This window comes from Bombus pyrosoma, linkage group LG4, assembly GCF_014825855.1.
Source record: "Bombus pyrosoma isolate SC7728 linkage group LG4, ASM1482585v1, whole genome shotgun sequence".
Lineage (NCBI taxonomy): Eukaryota > Metazoa > Arthropoda > Insecta > Hymenoptera > Apidae > Bombus > Bombus pyrosoma.
Genome location: NC_057773.1, coordinates 2,980,621 through 3,005,299, shown reverse-complemented (window position 1 = coordinate 3,005,299; position 24,679 = coordinate 2,980,621). Strand labels below are relative to the sequence as shown.

General features: G+C 34.9%; 1 protein-coding gene and 1 long non-coding RNA gene across 5 annotated transcripts in view; one reads left to right on the top strand and one right to left on the bottom strand.

Moving 5' to 3' along the window:
• LOC122566840 (mannosyl-oligosaccharide 1,2-alpha-mannosidase IA) overlaps positions 1 to 24,679 on the bottom strand; it is a 677,223-nt gene that overhangs the window by 649,548 nt on the left and 2,996 nt on the right. For all 3 annotated transcript variants that reach the window (XM_043724671.1, XM_043724672.1, XM_043724673.1), the window contains exon 2: positions 19,527 to 19,748. In XM_043724671.1, coding sequence (XP_043580606.1) covers positions 19,527 to 19,748 — 222 coding nt within the window. The remainder of the gene's footprint in view (positions 1 to 19,526; positions 19,749 to 24,679) is intronic.
• Positions 10,498 to 15,842, top strand: LOC122566856. 2 transcript variants are annotated; one of them, XR_006316640.1, is made up of 5 exons: positions 10,498 to 11,504; positions 11,576 to 13,163; positions 13,557 to 13,693; positions 13,804 to 14,067; positions 15,413 to 15,842. It is a non-coding gene; the product is annotated as an uncharacterized LOC122566856 (long non-coding RNA). The 2 variants fall into 2 exon arrangements; XR_006316639.1 differs by having other exon boundaries at positions 10,498 to 13,163.

Sequence of the window (24,679 nt, the reverse complement as noted above, 5' to 3'; positions counted from 1 at the left end):
AATCTCTGATAGAAAAAAATCCTTCCATATAGGACGAGTCATGAGTTGAATCATCAGTTCGTTCACGGTTTGTTAAATAAATGTGATAAAATCTATCTAATGGAGCAGCAAGTTATTTCCTTTCTCTATAAATACATATCTCTTATCAAAACATTCAGACAGGCGTATTTTTGTGTTCTTCAAATAAGACATAAATAATCAAGTCAATATACAGCTCCGTTTCGTTTACGATTTTCTTCGGCCAGCTTGTGCGAGTCTAATGGAAATGTTTCGACATCTGCATTTGCTGCTTTTGTATTGGCACTTGAATCTAATTTTCGCTGCATTTGATGCTGGCTCTGCTCTCTTTAAATGTGCTGGTGCCAAGTAAGAGAAAATTAAGAGGGCGTGACACGACCGAGAGGTGATTACGCTACTAATTAAGGGTAAATACGAAGATAATTCGTGACGCTGTTTTGGGTTTCTAAATGGGCTGAATAGAGGCTCTTGACTGAGGAAGACGTCTTTTAGGTCTTTCAATTATCTGTCTATAATCTACTGGTGTATATGAAGCTTTCTTTTAGATATTTCTTGTTTGGATTAGGTGGAAGTTCTAATCGAACGTGATATATAATACATACATATCGTTAATTAACATTTCAATCTTTTCAAAACTATTATTAACTAACTATAGAATTACTATTATAGAACTATAGAAATCAAACTATCAGGTACGTTTGAATGCTTCAAATCGAGGTATTCAAAATTTGTTTCGTATATATCTAGTTCTAAATATTTATTTTAAATTCGGACGATTCGGACATTTCATTTTCAGCCCTTACATTTCGTTCCATTCGTTTCAATTTACGTTTCATTTCAGTTTCTATTGTAACTTAATAGGTTTTGCTGAATCATTCTTAGATTTTTACACGTATATCTCTTTTCTTAGTTCCAGAGGCCAACAAAAAAATCGTAAAAATGTTAGACGTTTATTATCGCGTTCAAATATAAAATGTATTGCTGACAATCATGATTAACGGAAGAAATATTCGTTGAAAGCTTTGAAAATGTACGCAAGTGCAAATACCATAGCAATCCATTTTAGTTCGCGGGTCGATCCGCTAGCCGAAGGAAATAAATGAATGACATAGGCATAATTGTGCGGTTGAGATTTCGGTTGGCAACATATTCATAGCCGACAGCAGGATAATAATACACGAGCTGAATGGACTCTGTGGATTCGGCCAGTTATTTTCACGGTGGCCACACGGAATGGATTCAGATCGTGTTGTGGTCCGATCTAATTGCGCCTCGTAATATGATTTAACGACAGTTAATCTGTGCATAATTCTAGCGATCCGAGTAATCGTTGTAAAGTGACTTGAGCGTATGCAGAGTTGAACAGCTGCAAATCATACCAATTCCAGTGGGCAATCTATGAATGCACGTATTCACACTGGATACGATCCTTGTCAAGTAAAATAAAATAAATATAGAAGTAATCAATTTGAAGTCTCTCAAACTTATTAATTTCTTTTATTTTTATGATTATTAAAAATTTGATAGAAGAACATTCATTGTTCTTTAGAAGAATTACTACTAAATAGCCACAAATATTTGTTCGAAATTAAATACGTAAATATCTTGGTCACCTTTCTAAATATTTCAGAAACATTAATTGTTACAAAATTAGCTACTGCACCATTAATTTTCGCATAAAATTTCGTGGTCTTACATAACAAATTGTTCCTATTCTAACTTTATATAAAAACCTACTTCCTTTCGCTATCATGTTTTTCTCACGTGAAATGATAAGTGTCCTCGTACTTTTGAAAAGGAATATGCTTCCCCTTCATCTCATTTCTAGTACTCTGCTAGACATCAAAGTATCTCCATCAACAGAAAAAGGAAGAGGCCATTCTAATTCCACGGCAAACAATTTCTGATGCTTTCGCTCGGCAACGTTCGCAGCATGGCGATCTCGGTGCAAAGGTAATCTTCGATGTAATGTTCTTAACCGCAAATCTGCCCAGAGATAAACATCATACCGTCGAGTCGGGCTTCCGTGAAAAATGAGGGCTTTCTCCGTACAACAATATGCTAGCCGCGGAATACCTACCTAGCGCGGTGAAAGAAGATTCTAAACTGGCTACTTCAGGGAAGCCGAAAAATGCGAAATTCCTCGGCCAGACGACGAGCCGTAGCGAGTAAGAAAAAGACGAACTGAAAGGCTGCTTATTAACTGATAGTTAGGAGGAAGACTAAAAGATTGCCACTTACGAATGACGATGTTTGCGACTTGTTTACGCTTGATCGCTTGTTTCTTCAGCTTTCTCGAGTCGAAGAGTTGAAATGCTAAATGATATCTTCTAATATATTACACACGTGGTTAGTTAAGTTGGTTATTTTAGATACAAATAATCTTCTTTTTCCTGTCATTTCATTTTTGTCATAATTTCAATACCTATAAGTGACTATGTTTTGAATACATAATTGTATAGTCAATGTGCAAACTAATTCAAACTAGCATGAATCAGAATATTATGCACGTTATTTTAGCGTACAACGGATGATCGATAATACAATATAAGCCACATTATTCGTTAAATAATTCTACATCACGACACTTACTATCCACTTATACAATTAGAATCGAACTAAAGTCCAATAGAATACTGCAAGCAACTACCATAATTACGTTTATTACAGTTTCTTTTTAAATTAATTCAGGCATATCGCAACTAAACAAGCACCTACGAAAACTCAGAGGATAATAACAAGGGACGTAACGCATCGAAAGCTGTCCGGGGAATATTTGCATTTAACAGGCACGTGCCTCTGACCTGCCTCGCCTTTCCTTTGTTCACCCTAACTCTCCACGTTATTTAATATCGATCATTACTGACATTTCGTACGAACGTGACAACCATGGGAATGAATCGTGAATCGTGACTTATTCAACGTGAGAATTATAGTCGGCGATATCCATTCTTTTATCGGAAACTTGTAGCCTGTCCATAACGTCGCTTGATTATTCCGTCGTTGTTAGCGAATTTTTTTCACGTACAATTCCACGTTCATTAGCGACGTTACGTCTGTTGTTCGTTATTGTGCAATTATCAATACGCAAGATAAAGTTCGTTTTAAAATTCACAATGTGTTCGTATGGTAATCATAAAGCTTGTTATCGCAGATTTAGGCCAAAAAATGAGAACATATATCCTGTTCGCTATTAGATAATAAGTGTGTTTGAGAAATATTTCTCTTTATTTAAAAAAGAAAAGTACGAATAAAAAAGTTCGATCGATCGATTCTTTCGATCGGAAATTTCATAGAAATTTTTAGTTCAACAATATCTCAACAAAGTCCAAATTAATTTCTCGTGAAAAAAATTTAATTTGGATAAAAAGTAGAAATATTTCAGGAATATTTTAACAGTGATGCATTCATGGAAGAATCGTTAAATGAACTTCAACGTAAAAATCATTTAAAGGACCAGTTTGTTTTGGATAAAATATGTTTTTTGACAAAATATATCAGACAAAAGATAATTTCTACATGCGACAGAGACTTATAATATTTACTGAAGCAACATAAGGTCTGTAGTTTTTATTAAAATAAGAAAACGCTTTATAAAATCCGATAAAATTCAGTAAACTGATTGTAACGCATTTATTCACCCTCACAAGCATATTCTACCAAAACTCGCATACTTCCCTTTACATAATTTACAATCTCTACCACGGCTCTCCGATCATTTAAAATTTTAAGTACACCATATTTTACCATATTATACCATGAAAATACACGACGAAAGAAACAACGATACAATAAATATTAAAAAGCTTGCGAACGTTGTCAAACATCGCCAACGAACCGAGTAAAACAAGAAAACACCGGCGTTTACGGAATTTTAAGCGAGGTCGACAAGAACCGATGCCGACGGAGAAAACGTCTGGCAATCAGTCGATAATTAACGCGGTCGAAAGTGAACGAGTTTCGTTGTAACATTGAAGGGAAACTTCGTCCGAATCGCAGACGCTTCGATGCAAATAATCGCGTGGGTTATTAAAACGCGGCCACGCCTCGTTAATACGAAATTCCGGCGATGCGACGCGAAATTTTTCGCTCTATCCGTTCTATGTCGCCTGTTTACTTCCCTTCGATTGTTTGTACGTCGCCGACAGCATCGATGAAACGGCAACGATCGAACGAAAGCGGAATATTAAAAAGCGTAAAAATCAACGGGATAAGGGAAGGTGGAAAGTGTGCACTGTGTACAGTGGCGCACGAAAGTATATGAATATTTCTCATAGCAAACTTTTATCATCAAACGTTATGAAATTTCATTAACATTATAACGAAACACAACTATCACGATAGGTAATATTATATTGGGAAAATCTGAAACCAATCTGAGAGTGTGTGAGAAAGTTACAAGATATTTATTGCAAGGTGTATGTTCAATAAGAAATTAGAATACAGTATCAATAGGCAACTACGTACAAGAGAAGTGACGCAACAAGTATTAAAGATAGTAACATTAACTATTGAAGTCCATCGATAATATATAATATATAATGAATAATTGACTTTAAATACTTTTATGATGTCTGAGAAATATACATTTGCATTATATATCCTGTAAGCTTCTACCGTACATTTTCAAGTTTGTTTCAAACTTTATCAGTATAATCCTTGCATTGGATATTTTGTAACTTCCGTGTACATATGCTGGAATTGATTTCAAACTTTACTAATATAATCACGATGGTCGGATTTCATAATAGCGTTAATGAAATTTCAAAATGTTTCGTGTAGTACACGCGATATATTCGTAAAGGATGTCTGCAAATGTTCGGATACTTTCGTGAGCAACTGTACGTACCCGAAAGCGTGCAGGAACGCGAAATATCTATCTGTCCATGATGGCGCTAAAAAAAGAAACGAACTAGCCTCTGGTGGACGTAATAACTCGAAACGCTCGATATTCAAATTCGTTCGATGTACTTCGAGCAACCGGGCTTAATCGAGGAAGTTATGCATACTGGCCGCGATGAAAAGAGCGCGCAATGCCTGTGCGAAACAGTCATAATCCACTTTTGTTTGCGGATTTATCCATGCCGCGTTACTTTATTGCTGGAGACAATATGAACAAGCAATACCAGAGAATAAACTCCTTTTTTCCAATCCATCATTCTTGCACCTCTTTTCGAGAGCATGGGGACGATTATTATTTTCAACTCTTAATTGTTACGATGAGATGGAAATACAATACGAATTTTAATTCAATTTTATAAGTTGTAATTAGTTGTATAAGTGATGATTATAAGGTATGACGTAACTGAAAATTACTGGGACACTTTGTGTCATATATTGAGACTTGAGAATTATGATAATATTCATATAATATCTAGCAAGATCAGTTAAGAATTTAATTAATAATTTATTAGGAAGGATAATTGTTATTTCATATCCTAGGAAGATATTTAGTAAATTGTTTGCTGAATATATGTTTGAGAAATATGTAAAATCTAACAGAATTCATTGGCGATTTTTCACAAGATATTTACAGACATTTGTTGTAATTAAATAGGAGTTCTTATATTTCTGATTGAGACTGAAAATTTAGCTTATTTAGGAATTGCTACTTAGGTTAAATTACGTTCTTCCTAATAACTTGATGGGTCGTGTGTTTGCACTAGAGTTGCTTTGAGGAACTAGTGATTAGAGACTCTCATGATTAGACATCGAATAGCACACGTTTACGCAGTCGGTATATTTACTAATACAAATTTGTAAAACGAATCCATACAATGTAAATTCATGACGCCATTGAAAATGCTTAGAACACACTGATGATATAAACACATAATATGTAAGCAGATATTATTCATAATAACGTCCGGATTCCTAGACTCCTTCCTTTATTCCCTACATTAATATCAATATATATAATAATTAATTCCCTATATCCTATCAAAACATACTTCAAATTTCTACAACAAATGATATTTACTTTTAATTTAATCGATATGACATAAAGAACAACTAATACAATCACCAAATCACAAATTGTTATTCCTTCCTAATCACAGCTGTCTGTTCCACCATAAAAAGGCGAACGATCGAATAGGGCGGAAAGCACACGAAAAATAGACAACAGAACAGACAACACGAAAGAATTCACTGGGAGCAGAAAAATCTGAATATATCTCGCTTGCTGGTCTCTCACACCTCACAGACCTCTCCATGCTTTCTCTTTTCCTCGATACCATGCTACTTGGACTTCCATTTTTCAAGTCCACGCGGCGCACGGCAGATCCTGCGAAATGATTACAAACGACCCAGGATAACGTCCAATAAAACGTCTCCATCTCGTGTTCCGTACACGTACAGATGATACGCGATGCTCGTCGAGCGAGTCGATATCGGAGAACGCGTATGTCTACGTGGGCTTCACTGCTGTTATATTGTAGTCACGACCACGTGTATACCGGTGCACGCGCGAAAGAAGAAACCATCGTAGCAAGCATTAAAATCGCTTTTATGCCCTTCCATCGACGCGATATCATCCGCGATAAATTCTTGCGAATCCGCTCGAGATTCGTCTCGCGCAGGATCTAATAAAAATTGACCTGGGTTTTATAGCGACGTTGCTGGAAAATTTATAACGCCTAACCCGTTTGTGGGCTGAGTTGTGGTTGTGACGTATGAGTGTGATTTGAAAAAAATTTATGATTGATTTTCAACTGATTTATATTTCTCTATGTTTGAGCGATTGGAATAGGGAAATTGATTTGATTGTTTGATTGTTTCTATAAGGATCTTATTAAGGGTTGTTAGGCACCGATTTCTTTTGCAGTGTGTGAGAAAAATTGTCTTTCTAACAATTGGTAATAATAAAAACAATTTATTGGATTATTTCGTAAAGAAAATATAGTGAAGGTGAAATCGTTCGTGAGAGGATTAATATAATTATGATTAAAAAAGCGAAAAAGTTCGTTCCATTAAAACAGTTGAATTTTATAAATTTGTTAGTACTAGAAAATTCAATGGAAAATATATTTTATATCTCGCAATAATTCGGTCACGTAAAATTGTAATGTCACGTAACGTTAATGTAAAAGATTGATATTTTGTACGAAGTGTTAATGGATCATAAGTAGAGTGTATAAAATTTCAATCAGGTTTTTACCTACCCCGAAAGGCACATTACAAAATATGAAAAATTTTAAAAAGTATAAATCTGACCGCATGTAATCACTTAAGAGTCGATAAAGTATAGGGTTTTAGCTTTCTCGAAACGCGGTCGACGAGTTCCGCTGGCAATGGATGCTCGTTTTTCTGTCACACTGCCAAATAAATCTTAACCGGTTTATACTTCAAGCATCGTAGCATCGGGAACACACGTGTACGTTATAGTGTCTTTACGTTGTAAACGCGTACGAACATGAAGAATTACATAAATACTTGTATGGTTGTTGCAACACACCCATCGTTTCGTACTTGAATCTCAAATACCACTTGATAGCTATCTTGTAACCTGTCGAACGGAATTTTGCTAATTACACGTAAGACATTACTTACATGCTTGTCAATTAGTAAAGACATTTGCTATTTTGCAGATTTTTAAACAACATATCACAACATATAATTATTATAACTTACTGTATTATTATAATTCTTGTTAGTTGCATCGTCTGAACAAATATTGGCTAAAATTTATAATATGAGAAATATAAAAAAACACCATAAGTTTACAAAATGGATTTATATCTAATAAGAACAATGAATAGCTATAATAAGTACCACAACATGGATGACTGTCATCAACGTAATAGAAAACTACTAAAATTTATAGCCTACCAATGTTAAACTTCTTTTTATCTACCACCGTATATTGCATCGCAACCCTCCACAAATATTATATCAAATTGTAATCAATGAATCGTTTCGTTAGTACTTTAAATTAATTGTCACGTTCCATGTGAAACCAGAAACTATCCTAACACCTATGAAAGAGAATACATACAGCTTTAATCGTTTCATCCATTAACTATCGTAAATAAAAATGTGATTAAATTTTCCAAATTACCGAACATTACTTATCCATTATAACATCGTCAAGCTTCCATCTTAAGCATATCAAAAATTATATCTATTTACCATACGCCAAAAATCATGAGAGACAAATACCATCATTGCTCTAAAGTAAACTAACGACTAACAATAAAGTAAATACATACTGACAGTATCCAGAGCGGTGGTTATTTTGCCAAACAAGTTAGCGTGATCAAGACGCGTTCAGGGCCGTACAAAAATCAAACTACCCCGTTACGAGTTTCCAAAGTGAAAGCAGAAACGAGTGGTTGAACTATGACGCCCTTGTGTGTCGTGACTGCGCTGCATTATAAGACACTGTTGCACGCGAATGAAGTGGCAAAAGGACTTGATTACGAGGTAATAATCAAACTGAAATCGCGATTCAGCATTGCATAATTAAAGGAAATACGCGTGGTGCGACGTAGTTTTACCGATTACATCGGATCTTCTTTTTCACTCTCGCTTTGTTTAAAACGCATCGTCAAACGAGATTTGCAGAGATTTCACGACGGTTGCCGTTTAGGCGATTGGTCGCGTGACGTGGAACGATTACGCGTTCGTGTATTGACGCGTGTCGTTAACAGATCCGTGAAATCCCGAAGGCAGACCGTGAAGAACGAGCGAGCGCGGTGAGACGGAAATCAATTGCCGACCATCACAATTCACGCCTTTCTAAGTAGCAGGGATTGAATAGACAGAAATGATGGATAAACGATACAAAGGAAAGACAGAGGAATGGTATTGACGATTTCTTTGAGTGGTTAACTTCCTAATCATATCGAAATGTATTTTTTTAAAGAACGAACGAGATAATATTCTGCTGAAAATAATCGATTACTTATAATCAAAACAAAAATAAAATTTCGATTCGAAATTGTCTTTTTATTTACATTCCTTTGCAAACTAATTCGGAATACATTATTCTATATATTTGTTAATAATTAACTTAAGTCAGATATTTAAGAAATTGTTTATAATAGTTTGAGTAGTCTTACGCAAGATTCAGAAGACTAATCAGATTAAATTGAAGAACGGATTAAATAGATTCTTTTTAGTAGTTGTATGTTACCTTGTACGAAATAGCACGTAACCTAGAAACGATCCTGCATTTTGTCACGCACACTTAAGACCAAGTTCGGCACGCGATGAGTAGAAATATATGTGAACACGTAGCACGATAATATGTGAAATTACCTTCGGAACACATAACTGAAATGAAAGCTTAATTAAATCGAGTTTCCAATTTAACTTTATGACTAACATAATGTCTATGCTGTTTTTAAATGAATTAATTTTGATGTTATTGAATTTATATTGAAATAATAATACGTTACAATCGACAAACCAACCGGTTAATCAGAAATACAATCGGTCTTCCAAACGATTACTTGAGTCATCATCTCCACCACCTTCCTTGCACGGCAATCAAACAATTCACCCAAGTTTACAGCGAAGCTTCAGCAATAACAGTTGCCCAATTACATCATCCCTACCATTTCCATCTATTATACTCTAATTGGAGCAGACATACTCAACCATTTTGCTCAACCATTCGCAATTACGAAAACTTCCACCAAAACTCTTGTTCAGGCAGCCGTAAAGAAAATTCATTTTGAGACAACTCGGATACTAATTCAATTCAAAGTTAGCGGCTGGTAATTAATCACATAACCCGGCAGCTTGTATTTAATCTAAAATCGTGGCAGATATACAACACGGTTATGGACACCGTGACGATCTAACTCGCAACAAAATCTCATAAACGTTTCTTACAAATATTTCTCATAAACATGTTTACAATCATCTTCCGAAGATCCTAATCGTTCCGACAGTTTCAAGGAAAATCTTCTCCCCGATCTTCGTGCGCTTCATTCTCAAATTCCCATTTCGACATTCCCATTTTCTCTACGCCTTCCGAAATGCCAAAAAATTCTCCCTCTTCATCTAAGACGATCTAAGTTGCGCTTCGAATTTCAAGTAACGCGCAATTAAAACACTATGAAAACGAGAAGTAAGAGCAGCGAGATATGCGAACAACGATCAGGAGGGCGTACTGGCTCGTTTAGAACGAGATGCAACGTGGATGATAACGTGATTGTCGCATTTGGCTACGCGGTGGTGTTGCGTGTCGCTACAACGAAAGGATATCAATACACACCATACGCGGAGGGAAATTGCGGTATATTCAACGGGCGAAATATTCCAAAATAGGTTGGCCGTTGTAGGTCGTGCACCGTTTGCCGGTGCGTGCACGGAACTGCGTGCAACCGGTGAACGGAGCTCTCCTCGCTCGAAATTAGATTGCGCTCACGTTACTCGCGGCAAAAGTTCATGGCACCGTGCGGTTAACGGTTCCGCCGTGTTCCACGGCTAGGTCAGGCATACGTGCCGCGAGCTCGCTCCGATGTCGAATCGAATTTACGTGTCACGCATCACGAGTACCCTCTAGCCGTTTGTTTCAAGTTATTCAGTCTCCGTTTCAACTCGTACGAGCACGCGACTCTTCCAACTGTGCACGATTCAATCACCGGCGGAGATAATCGAGATTCGATGAAACATGGAAATTATTAACACTTTATACGCAGCCGATAGAGAATATCCCGTGTTTACATTCGCAACGCTTAACTGTGGCCAAGGGGAATATTCCGACAACTTCGTACATTATGTGAAGCTGTGACTATTACAGTCGAGATCTATAAAGGATAAGTTGCGACAATTGTCAGATCAGACAGTTAAAGTTCAGAGTTCAGATTGATCGACAGAGTTCTCTTTTAGAGAAAGAGAATAAGAATGTATTTTTGTATCAGTTATTAAATACAATAATTATTATTTCATTCGACCTGAGATTGAATGAGAGTGAAAATGAGGAAGCTATGTAAATCAATTTCATTTTGTAGCCGACAGGCAAAAATTAATGAAAAAGATATATATACATTATTTCATTTGACATTCTAAAAACCGAAACCCAACCCAATTGTCTGCAACTCGACGTTCCTACGAAACGTTGTTAACAGAGGTATTGTTGAATAACATATGATCGATCGAAGTTGCCAATTTTTATCTACATTGCATTGAAAGAGAGAACTACGTGTCGGGATCTAATTCCGAAAGGATAGTGAATCGGTTTTCCCGAGTTAGAAACTTGTCCGACGTTCCATGTTGCATGGCGCCACACCTAACGGTGTTCTTTATAAAACATCGTGCTTGAACTTTCGATTGTCATTGATCTTAATCTCTCGTATATTGCATTGTATTAACACTTCAATGTGGCGTTACCATAAGATCATTATCAGCTGAAATCTTTGTACGATCAGATATTAGTGCTACATACTTGCATAATTGCTACGAATATTTAAAGATCTATTCTTCCTTTCTTTGAAAACATTACTTTGTTCAAGATACATATCAAATAATCTATGGTAGGAAATGAACATTGGAAAGTATTTATTTGAAAATACATACGGATATCATTAATGAGCCTCCATTAAAGAGTTTCAGAAACCGAGCACATAAAAACGAGAAGCGCGTTCAACGAGCATATAAATCGAGGCTGCGATCGAAAAATACACAAACCAATTTAAAAAGATCAACGTCGAAACGATTCGATGGTGTTGTTGTTTTTTTTACGGTTTTGTTTCCAACTGAAAATACACATCTCCTCGGGGCAAGGTGAAAAGGCAAATTGATTCGTTCGATAGTACGTTACGAATATATGTATATTCAAGCGAGTGGCGTACACGTTGTCGATACACCTTCCTCCCAATAAAAACATTAACGGCGAATTAACGATCCAACAGGGGAAAATACGTGCGAATTTAACAAGCTGCACGGCCAAATGGATCGCAAATACGTCGAATGTCCTGTTTACCGAGCGTATTTTTTAAGCTTTTCGCTCGAAAATCGAACATCCTTATTGGATTCTCCGCGGATAAATCGTTCATTCTTTAAAAGGAATCGAGCGAAACCTGATTAAACCATCTGAATTTCCACATCCTATTGTCACACTGAAATAAATATATTGAATATTCAACAAACAGAATGTAAATGCGATTGAATCGCGTGGATGTCTGAAACGATGTTTTGCAGTATATGGCATTGGAAATGTTCCACGTGTTCAACGAAACTTAAATCAGACGCATAAATAGATTCTTACGTCAAGAGGGAATAATTTATCATATATGGAGCTTAACGGATGCTCTTTTTAGGTTTCTGAATTGATAAAGTCTTTGGTCTTCGTGTTTTAATTCATGGATGGATAATTACAAAAAGACTCCAAATTAAAGATATCGTTATAATGAAGGATTGGAACAAAAAGGAATTTAAGATCAAAAATAATTAAAGGATCAATATATCTTTCGTAATGTTAATTAACAACTGCTATTATTCTATCATAGATGACTATATAACAACAATTTGTGCTAGATATGGATTAGGCTAATTATTGTAACTTATAATTCTATGCAATTTATTATAACATTTATTCTAAGCTTATTTATTATATTTTTTAACAGATTTCAATCTTCAGAAGTAAATTTGATACCAAAGATGGAGCGGGTAGCATCAGCCATTATCCCTTAAGAAAAGAACGATTTCCTAGTACATCGAAGGCTTTGGTATCCTGATTTTTCAAGCGGATGAGATTGGTCGATCTCTTATTTCCAATTACTCCTGACAATAATTCGCTAACAGCTAGCAAACCGGTCTCTATCGATCGGACAGCGATTCAACGCGTAAAACGCAACGAAACGCGCGTTTCAATCGCCGCCACCGGGCCGATTAGGACGCAAGCATGATTAGCGTCATAAACTTTTCACAGGGCCGCGTTTAATTCCAACGAGCGGAAACGGTTCACCGGAATGGGAATCGGAATTGACGCGCCGATAGATTCGATGCCGCGGTTTACGTGTAACCGATTAAACTACGCCGAGCGCCGACTCATCTGCTTCGAAAACCGGATATGTCTCTACGAAGAGAGAATTCCGCTGTCGTTGCAGCCGGAATTGAACCTGGAATCCCCTCCTGGTGGACTGTTGCAGCTTTACACATCCGCTAGTTTTTCCACATTTTCAACTTTGCAGGTCTCCATACATTTTTAACCTCTTACTGTTAAAACCTTTTCAGTTTGTCTATCGACAAAAGTGTAATACGATAGCATCCTTTTAAAATGAATTTTGACATTTCGATGTAACACATCGTAAGATGAATTTAGAAGGGTTGGCAAGTGACAGTAGTTAATCGTCAGGTGTTTGCAACAAGTGAACTGTCGTCAAACGGTTAAAGTTTCTCTCTTCTTCTTCCAATTACATGAAGCAGAGAATTTATCAAACGTTAGGTTTAGAGAAATACATTTTTGAAAAGCCTTATCGAGAGATAAAAGTCTGTTATCATTCACTTTTACAGCTATCAATATAGATATAGAAATGCATTATCGTTAACTCTTACAGATAAGCACATTAACGATATTTTTGCAGATGATCAATTTTCAGTTGGACTTCAACTTCAGCCGTTTTCATAAGTATCATGATGAAAACGATGTTATTCAAATAAAAAGAAGAAGAAAAGAACTCGAAACGTATTTCAGCATTTGATTACTCTGTCTTATGTAAAAGTAAATGTTCATTAAGCATTTATTCAGTTAGACCACCGAACTTCATCTTCCTGTAAGATCTTCTATATATTCTACATGCATATTCCAAAGATAGTTTCTTACTGTTACAGGAAGTACAACAGAGTTCGAATAGGCGCTTAATCGACTAGACGAATTTGTGACATGAAGTAACTGCCACTGACACTAACTAAGTACCAAGAACGTAGGTTTTGGTTATATACCTACATAATAGAGCATTTAACGAGGGCGCAGGTTGACCTCAGCTCTTAGTTACTAGATGAGTAAGTCAAACTTCGCGCGAGATTGAACTCAGAAATAGAGAGTGCAGGTACTTACTGGACGATGAATAATACCTTTGGAAAATCACCACTGTGGTGAGTTTATCATTCGATCAAATTTAATGAATCGTAATAGAGAAATGATAGGACATTGGACGTTATTTATCAGACGCAACTATGCTGGTATAATCGAACTCAAATGCAACAATATCGCACATTAATCTGCGGAGATACAAGAAACTGTAACTATTCTTGAACTTGAAATTATTAAGAAAGAAATATAGAAATTTCATTATTTTCACGATACTTTCAAAGTATTACTTGAAATAATTTTTTATTTGAAAAACTACAAACATTAATATAAAAAATTGTATTACGAAGGCTAATTTCTTTATGAAAAGAATCCGACGATACAAATTATTATTCTATTTTCCGCTCTTAAATTTTTCGTTCCGCTTTCAATCGTTATTTCCGACTTCAATTCAGTGAAAGTGAAATGCCATATGATATTTCTTCATTTTACTCGTTCAACGTTCAGAGTCCGAGAGTATGAGATATTTTACTCATTTTTAAAAGGGACAAAAAACTTTCGACTTTCTATCGTTAAACGTGTAATTTATCTTTCGCGCGTCACCTGGATTTCTTGCTTCCGAAATATTGCATGCTGCTCACGTAAAAGTTTCCTGAATGAGAAAACGTTAGAAGAAATCCACTGAAAGTTTCTCGACTAAATAAACCGTAGACCGTGGCCTCCGGTTGAAAATTTTAATCTTTCCGTAAGAGCACGAACTCAAAACTGCAACTTCTACGTTTCTTAGGAAAGCTGGCTGTAACTGTAAAAATGTAATCCAATCGGAAAAACAGCGAAAGTACTTCACGAAAAACGGTTTTCTTATATTGTTAAGGAAAAAGAAATCGAATTAACAGAACTTTGTATGCAGCTTATTGCTTTCTTTAAAATCCTAAAAAGCTTTCTGTCAAAGTTCCTACCATAAAACAGTTTCCGGGACAATTAATAAATACATAGTAATAATTGAGAATCACAGAAGGAAAATCCAAGTCCGATTTTTTAATTTTTTTATTTGAATGTTATTTGTCCAGTTAAAAGGCTGTACTTTATATATTCTTTGAAGAAAACCCATAATCTAATTTAATGAAAAAAACAAGTTTTGTAATGTGTGATTTTTTGTCAAGATATTGAATTGTAATTTAATTAATTTATTAGATTTAAATTTATCTTTAATTGTCTTTAATTAGATATAATACTTATACTGTATTATATGCAACAAATTATGGGAGATTAATTTACTTTACTCTGATTTAAGTTTACCTTTTCAAATGTTACAAATTTGTGTTTAAAATATTAAAAAATTAATCCATCGCAAAATTAAGAATTCAGTTCGAATTCTCTGCTGGAAAAATATTCTGTCAACAATTATAGGTATGGCTAAAGAATTCCAAGACGATTGCAGATCCATTGATGCGACAACGCTCGAATATTTCCACGTGCACAACAGTTCATTGAGCGATGAACAAGCAGCCGTAATGAAAGATAAAAGGAACAAAGCTAGATGCGACTGCGGCCTTGCATTAACGAATATGTGTAGAACCGATTGAATTTAATTACCAAGCGAGAAAACGCCAGCATTGTGTGCATGAAATCATTGAGACGAGCCTGTGCGCGATTAACTAACGAAAAATATCCCTTTCTACGGTACAACGAATTATTCGAGAGAAAGTAAAGTGTTAGAATGATCTGTATGAGCTTTAAATTCATCGTATTTCTATACGTATACATAAATTCATAAGTTAGTCGGTTAAATATAATATTACGTATAAAATGTAAGTGAAATGAAATATGGGGAATATAATTAAAGGAGAGAATAACGAATATTAGTAATTTAAAAAATTGTAGAGCACCAAATTTAATAAAGCGTGGCAATTTAATAAATTATACCAGAGTATATGGCGATATGATGAATATGAAATTACCGAAGAGAGTTAAGTACATAAAATTAAATAACTAAAATTCACTTTTAACTTGCTTACAAGTATATATCTATAATATGTCGAGTAAATCAAATATGTACTACAACACGATAAGATTGCTATCTCAAAGGAAATATGTAAGATAAAAAGTTACAACTACTGAATCTTATGGAATTATTTTGTGATTGATTGATTTTTAAGCGATAAATGAGATAAGAAAGATTTTTATGACAACAAAAAAATAATTACAGTTCGTGTTCATAACGAATCGTGAAATAATAATAATTTGCCATTACTTTATTACTGAAACATCTTCAAAGATATGATATGTATATAAATCATATATTCAGATTCGCAGGACGCCAATTTCACTTTAAATTGAGAATCGATGAAGACATACCTAGTTGTGTACTTAAACATCTCGCTTTGATATCTGAGAAACATAGAATCATATATAAATAATTCCTCAAATTGTCTTTAAACCTTCGTACGTTACAAACATCTCAAATATCGCTTTACACAAAAAATACAAATTTTCCAAATGGCTCGCGTTACACATAAAAGTCAACTTTCAAAGGAAATAGATTCACCCGATAGTTTTAAAGCACAAAGTACGATCTCGCTTGAGGTATCGAATGAGAGCCTCCTATTGAATCGGATGAATTGGAAACGCGTCATCAATTTTAGAAAGTGAGTAGAAATCAAAAGAGCTCGTACAATCAAAAAGAGAGGGGGGAACAAAGGAATAAAAGAAAGAAAAAAAATTCGTGAAATAAACAGGCTAACGAGCCGGAAGCGATGTACAAATCTGCGAAATCAATGATCCATGATATTTTTGCGATACGATGACGTTAAAAATCGATGATGAAAACCAAAGCGTTTACACTGGAATGGCACGAAGCGTTTAATAGACCGATAAATAGATAATAGCGCGGCAAGCCATTCATAAAGCATGAAAATGAGCGTCCTAGCGGAAATTCGATGAATGCGCGATCGATGAACAGACCTGATGCTTTGCAGAAACGAAAATCGTCGTGAAAAATTTACCGCTTAAAGCGGATCGGGGTTTGAATCGACGAAATGTCGTTTATTATAAAGAGGATTCGTTCGATGGAGCAGCAATTTAAAACCAGTTACGTGGACCAAAAACAAACCAATCGAAACGTTCGTTTTTCGTCGATTAAAAATATACACGAGCGATCGTTGTATTGAAAGCAACGAAAATCCTTTTAATATCGCGGATAACAATTTATAGGATGATTATTATACTATTCTAGGGAAAATAATAGTATATTATTACATACTCCTATGTTTAAATAAGTTGTATATCAAGAATTAAAATATGAAATTTTGTATACGACACGTTGACTACGTTAGCCTTTTGGTTTTATGGATAACATTTTACGGTACTACGAAACTAATGAAAAATGCCCTTAGTGATAAATAATCCCTAAAAAGTTAACACGTGTAAAATTAAAAGAAACTCATATTAAAACGGCCACTGGTAACTTCCAGTTAAGATAAAATACTTAAAATTCTGTAGCTAATACATCATTCAAAATACAATATGTTTCCACAATCAATAGCATGATGTATCTCCCGATTGTTTGTACGTGTTCCATTATTTGCTTCGGTTCGAAAAATAGACTTTGAAAACGCACTACGTTTTCCAGGACGACCTAATAAAAAAGAACAATTGAATTCGCTTGCAATACTCTGAATTCAGTCAGAGAAAAAAATAACTTCGGCCCGTTAAACGCTCGTTTTGGTGTACACCGGAGAATTATGCGAATTGCATGGCTGATGGATCAATCTCGATTCCACCATACAATTTCCCACGAAAACAAAAACAACCGACGAATTCATGCAAATTACAACGCGAAACGAGTTACATTGTCCGTTTCTGTTTTTCTCTGTTTCCTTGAAAATTTATGTCGCATTGAAAACACGTCGAAGTCTATTTTCCAACATATTCGCGTACCGCTTAACGCCTGGCATACGATGCGGTGTGCTAATTTTATTTACCGATTTTCCAATGCCAGTGACTCACAAATATACTCGAACACTTGCAATCATCTTTCATGAGTACATTATGTGTGTTACACGGAACATTTTGACATTTCATTGGCACTGTTATGAGACACAACTATCATGATTACATTGATAAAATTCAGAACATATCTGAAAATATATCTAGAAGCTACAGGATATTTAGTGCAAGTACGCATTTTGTAGAGATCATAAAATATTTAAACAGTCAGTTATACATTATATTAATAAATCTCAATATTCAGTTGAACCATATTTAGCGCTCATTATACGTTTAAGATGGCTATTCATATTACACACATGTTATATGTACATATGTTTCCAATAGATATCTTGCAATTTCTACACACATTTTCAGATCGGTTTCACTTTTTATCAATATCGAAATTACTGCACATTATGTAGAAATATGTAGATAACTAAATAATACGAAATTACTAAAAAGACAAATAATACGAAATATATTTAAATCGATCGCATTGACATATATATGTCGGGTCGACGTTAGACTTAGGGGCGTGTAACGTATCTTCATTAGGACAAGCCATCGTTGTTGTTCAATGGAGATTATATTTACAATTATATTTACAAATATTGATTTAACAAAGTTTGACAATTATACGTGGTGATTGGACACTCTAGATGTTAAAGACAATGTTCTTAGGTTCAATAACGAATCCACGATCAACGGGGAAAACTCTTTGTTCAATAGAAATTATTTTGAAACACAAAGTGACGTTAGCTGTGTCGCTCGGTTTCTTTTTGACCGACCAGACGATGTGAGTAAACTCTCCAAGGTGATCACAAGAATAAAAGACTGATACGATCACATTTGTCAACAATTGCATATTGACCGGGGATATCAACAAAATTCCAGACGCCGTTACTAGGCAAACCCGCGTAGAGCCGACATTGCTCCTGCCCGGGGCTTATTTGTTAATATAGCGTGTGTCCCTCAATATTGGTACTTTTTCTGTTAAGTAAAAACGTTCATCCCGTGACCGTGGCTACGTTCGGCGACCATTTGTGTCACCTCGAGCCCAAGCCCACTGTCACAAATCTCGGGCAAACATAATCAGATCGTATCACAACAACTATTTCTAAGTTCTATTATTTAAGTACAGCTATAATAAATAGTTTAGACCAAAGTATTGGGGATCTTCCCAAAATTCTAAAAGAAAGGCCCGATGTTCCTACATCTCCGACATATATATTAATACCAGAAATATTAATATTATTACCTCTTATACAGAAAAGTTTAACAGATTATTCATCGAAGAACTGCGAATTTTTATGCACTTACAGAAAATTTGAAGATGCAGAAATGTACAAAATACATACAATATGTGAGGATGTATAAAACACTCAAAATATAGTACTCGTTACACATGGCATAAATTTGTTAACCTACATTTCATTTTTTTTAATTATGTTTGTAAAAGTATAGCATAAATGTCCGCAGCCTGTTATGGAAGGAGCCAATGCCTTTTGTTACTAAATGAAAAGAAAATACTCACCTCTTTCACCTTGTTCCTTCGTTCCCTAGCGATGGGGTCTTTGTCTTCTCCACCGACCGTCAAAGGAAGTTTACTCGCAGACGCAGGCGGCACGGTTTCCAGAACGTCATCCTTCCGGTGAAGCACTAACGACGATGAACTACTCGCACGCACACGCGAATCACCATTCACTTCCGGTTTCTCCAGCGTCTTCTGTTGCTGATACTCCTCGTCGATTTTCGCCTAAAAATCCGGTCAGATCGAAATGCGACTCGAGATTTTTCGAACGACGGTTTTTTAATTGATCGAATGCGTGATTTTCGAGGACAAAAATCGAGAATCGATAGAAAACCGATGATCTCTCGTTGAGCTACTCTCTTTCTAAAATTCACCGATCGGAGGAGCTTGTCTTCTCGATATGAGATTCGATTGTTTTCGAGCGTATTTAAGGAAGAAACAGAATGTTTGATTTTCTAATTTATGAATTTGAAACGACCAACAGAGCGGAACGAATACGAAACAGGGAATGATGAATAGAGCGATAGAGGAGAAAATTGAGTGAAAAAGATGAACCTCGGTTCAATGTTTGGAATAATTTGGGATTGCGTTTCTTATTTATGCAATTGATTGTTTTTGAAAGAATATTAATTAAAAATACTGTTCAGGCATACATTCCATTCTTTTATTTCAAGCTACAAAAACTAATGAAACAAATTAGAAAATTAATATTAGCCTGGGTCGTTCTATTAACGTGAATTTTCTTCTATGTAGAGAGCGTTCTATCATAATGTATCCAGATGCCTATTTTCCGAATATTCGAAGAAATATTTTCAGTGAAATTTATTCTGTTTTAGAAAAGATATTCGTTTTATATATTCAGAGAAATCTCATCCTTATATTTTTTGGAAGAACTTGTATTTAGGGAAATAATTGTATGACAAGATTATAACAAGATACCATGCATATCTTAAATAACGAATCGTTTAATTGCAAAGCTATTTGAACAGCTGATTCTCTAAACTCCAAAGGTATCAAACACAAGCGTAGTGTAAACATATTGAACATTAACTCGAAACGTGAAAGAAATGGGTATCTGATCAAGCTTATAAAGAGATCAAAAAATAAAGTTCCGAAAAATTCGTTCAATTTTCATAAATAATTAAATATATTCAGCATTAACTCGAAAGAAGAAAAAAGTGGATATCTGGATTAAGCGTAAACAAGTAAGGCAAATATTCGAAACAACGATACAATGACTGAAAGAAATGTTAGTCAATTTTCACGAAATGGAACATCGATGTCAATTATCCAAGATACGGGATGCTTGAGCTGGAGAAGAGGTCAGTAACATGCGACATAGTCTCTTTGAATCATGAAACGTTCCCATTTATTCAACAAACGATTCCATTTATTTTCCCAGTCGTTTACAATACAGTTTATCAACGTGCGCTCGGTCAGATTACCCATTTTCCCGGTTTCGAGCGACGTTCACTCGCGGTTTATACAAAATTTTCGTCTTAAGGACGCGAAGAGCCGTGATACGCGCCGCTCCAATGAAAATCAAATTTTCCCAAACCGCTCGAATGAAAATCAAATTTTTCCAGACCGCACGAATGAAAATCAAATTTCCCCAGACCGTTCGAGAGATCTTGGACCGCGCATTTATTCGAATACCGCCATCCGAACGCAATCTCGGCTCGAACACGCTTCTTTCGCTTCGCTTCTCTTGGATAATGTTGCTCTCGACAGTCTCGAACGTCTAGTCGTCGTTATAACAGAACGAAAGGTGAAACGTTGCAATGTATAACGCGTCACTTTGTTTCGTTTCCGTTGCGTTCCGATTAAACGCTTCCAACGCTAACTGTATTGCACCGTTTGACGTGAAAAATGGTTTTAATTCAATTTGTCGTGGTGTTTAAACTGATGAAAAATTATCTTAGTTTCTGTTTGAAAAGTAGGTGCAATTTTAAAAAATTGTTACAACTTCGAATGATTTATAGATTGCTCATCTTCTGATTAATTGATGTTAATTTAGCCCTTTTGCATTCGTTCCATCACTTCCTTCATCAAAGATTACGATCCTGTCCACTATAAAAATAACATCGAATATGTTGCACCGTAAAATCTGTAAAATCCTAGTATATTAAATATTGATTCTGCCTGTAAATATAGTTATACCTGGAACGTTATTCGTACGAGCACGTGAAACGATTACGAATGAAGATTTACCTTATCTAAGATACCATACTGTTTACAAATCCAGAAAAATTTGATTTTTATCATATGCCAAAAACACGACGCTTTTCCTCTACTATGCACTATGTAGCTACTCGTAACAGTCTATTAACAAAAATATCGCAAACAGCACTAACACACGTATATGCTTGTAATTTACGTTAAGTAAAATTCCCTATCGTAATTCCATATTTCCATTAATTATACGTATAGCTTAACTATACTCATTACTTTGATTAATAGTTACTGTTCCTTTTAAATTCTCGCGTATCTACGAAATAATTTATGTTATATACAAGCATTGTAACTTTACGTCAGGCGAAGTGAATATTTCTGCTCTGTATTTTAAAACAATAAATATCTAGCTTATTTGTCATTTCTATCTTACTCGCCAATTTCTACTACTTCCTTAATTAAGTATTATTTTACCGAATTTCTTCTGTTATACATCATAGTTATGTAACAGTTATTTTATCAGGCTTCGGTTTCTCGCTCGATAAGGTCGAATCAATACAACGGATTTCATCGACTAGCGAACAAACACTCTTTATTTACTATCATCATTTAGAGAAAAATTACACTGCCGCGATAATTTTCCTCCATTAAATTAAATTTGCACGATGTTTCGAGATACGAGATTCTTACATGAGCATATCGAAACGTCAAGTATATTCACTGCGTTAAAATTGCTCGTTATCTGGAAAGTTACATAAAAAGTTGGCATGCAAATCAACAAATCCTTGAAACACAGTGTAACTTATCTGGCAAATATGGAAAATACAAAAAAATCTAAATAATTTCATTTTATGAAACTAGAAAAAAGTTATTTTCTAAAGCGATAAAAAGATATTTTGTATTTCTCATCAAATTATTTAAGTTCATCGAATCTGTCCAATTTTGTATCTGACTTTACCTATATAGATTCTACTTATTAATTTTATAGAATTCTTATTAATTTCGTAAATCTTAATCTTACTTGATCTTTATATATGCAATCACTTTCAAGAAATGGCAAACACTATAATTTTCAATATATTTTCACTGTAATTATATACAACCGCCTAGCTCTATTGTCGTATCTATAAAATAAAAAATATCTATTTCAATATTACATATAAAAAATGATAGACACCCTAATTTTCTAAACAATTGAAAGGATACTTTCTTAATGCTGCACAATCCGTAGTAATTAAAGAACGTTCTTCATCTAACGTGACATTGCAATAAAACGTTTGTCATTTGATAATAATATCTAATATAATGTTAGAAGAGTTTTGAATTTTATATCTAATCAGTATCTATCAAACAAATCTTAAAGACCAATAACAGGTTTTATCGTTCTTGCCATCTGACCTACATTAAATTCAGTTACTACGCAGTATCGTAACCATAACCTTACTATATCGTAGCCAATTATTGCACAGATAAAAACACACAGCAAGGCTTCATTATGCAAATTAGACTTCATAATCGACGTGTATTAATTGGAAAGATCGCATGTAAATAAGGAATCGATGTGAACCTTACATCTGTGACAGAAATTGTCAGCGACAGACAGCGAATTGTCTGATTGAAAAGTACACGTCGATAACGTAATTCGCAGGTGTTCCTTTTAAAATCCCGTATTCTTGCAATCACCAGACCGATCGAATTGAAAGCGACAAACAAACTTTTCAGAATAAACACATACATTTCTGACGAATCAATTTTAACGCTACCTATTGCTCGATCATCGGTCCAATGTTAAAGAACGCTATAAGGCAAGAGCTTTAATTTTAACAGGATATATTGAGCACGTGTGTCTATTAAACCTGTTAAACTGGCAAACGACTACTGAATTACAGTCGAATTACTCTAGTTCCACGATGAAATTATCATCAGAATCGCGTTTCAATTTCAATAAGACCAACTCATGAACGACCGTTGGTCAAATCTCCTGCGACTCGTGTTAATATTACATCCTGTATAACTATTTAACATAACATAGAATTTTCAACGACTAAGAGAAATTTTAAGCAAAAATTTAACCATATTAATAAAACTTAAACATATATTGATATCTGTTATATACCGAATTGTGTTATAGCTCTAAAAATATCAATTTCTTACTTCATTCCTATAAGAACATTTTTCCTCTTTCCTGTTTAGCAGATGTTATTTATTCTTAGGATACTGAACTTTGGCTTTCTATTGTACTTCTCTATTTTATAAATAGATCGTGGATATTTATGCAAAATTCATACTCTTCGATGCAATTGAGGAAATAACATCTGAATCAATTTTTCTCAGCTACTAGACATTCTAACAAATCCGCTATTCTAGACATTTATATATTTTCGCGTATTACATGTATTTATGTGTATTTTTTCTCACATAAATTTCCCATAAATGCATAAAAGTCCACGATCTAGTTGTAGTAAAAGGTAATAATACACGAGCAATAATACAGCCATAATTTTATAATAATTCTAGTAATATAATAACCTGAAAACGATAAAGATATATTTTATAGAATAAATTTTGTCACAAAAAATTATTACGTTTGAAAATAATCGACGTTCACGAACGGTCACGTCTGTAAAATTTCGTTCGCGAGGGAAAATTTACAATGAAAATCTGGCAACGGTTATCGAGAACGATGCAAACAAAGTTTACACGGAGCAACGCGTTTCGCAACGTTAAACATTCGTCGAACGTATGTCCGCGACGCGATTGAACGCGAATCCCCGATAAATTCTATTATTTCACGGTAACAAGGGGCGTTGGCGTTTCGGGCAAATGCAAAAACGGGCACCGATTCGCGATCGGCTCGTAAATCAAGCTGCAATCTCACGCTCGTCAACTTTAATTAGCCGATAAAACCAGATATGCCTTTCGTTTTTCCTCACATCGATTTCGATGCTTTTTCTTTTTTTAATATCGCTTTCACCGCGTTCTTC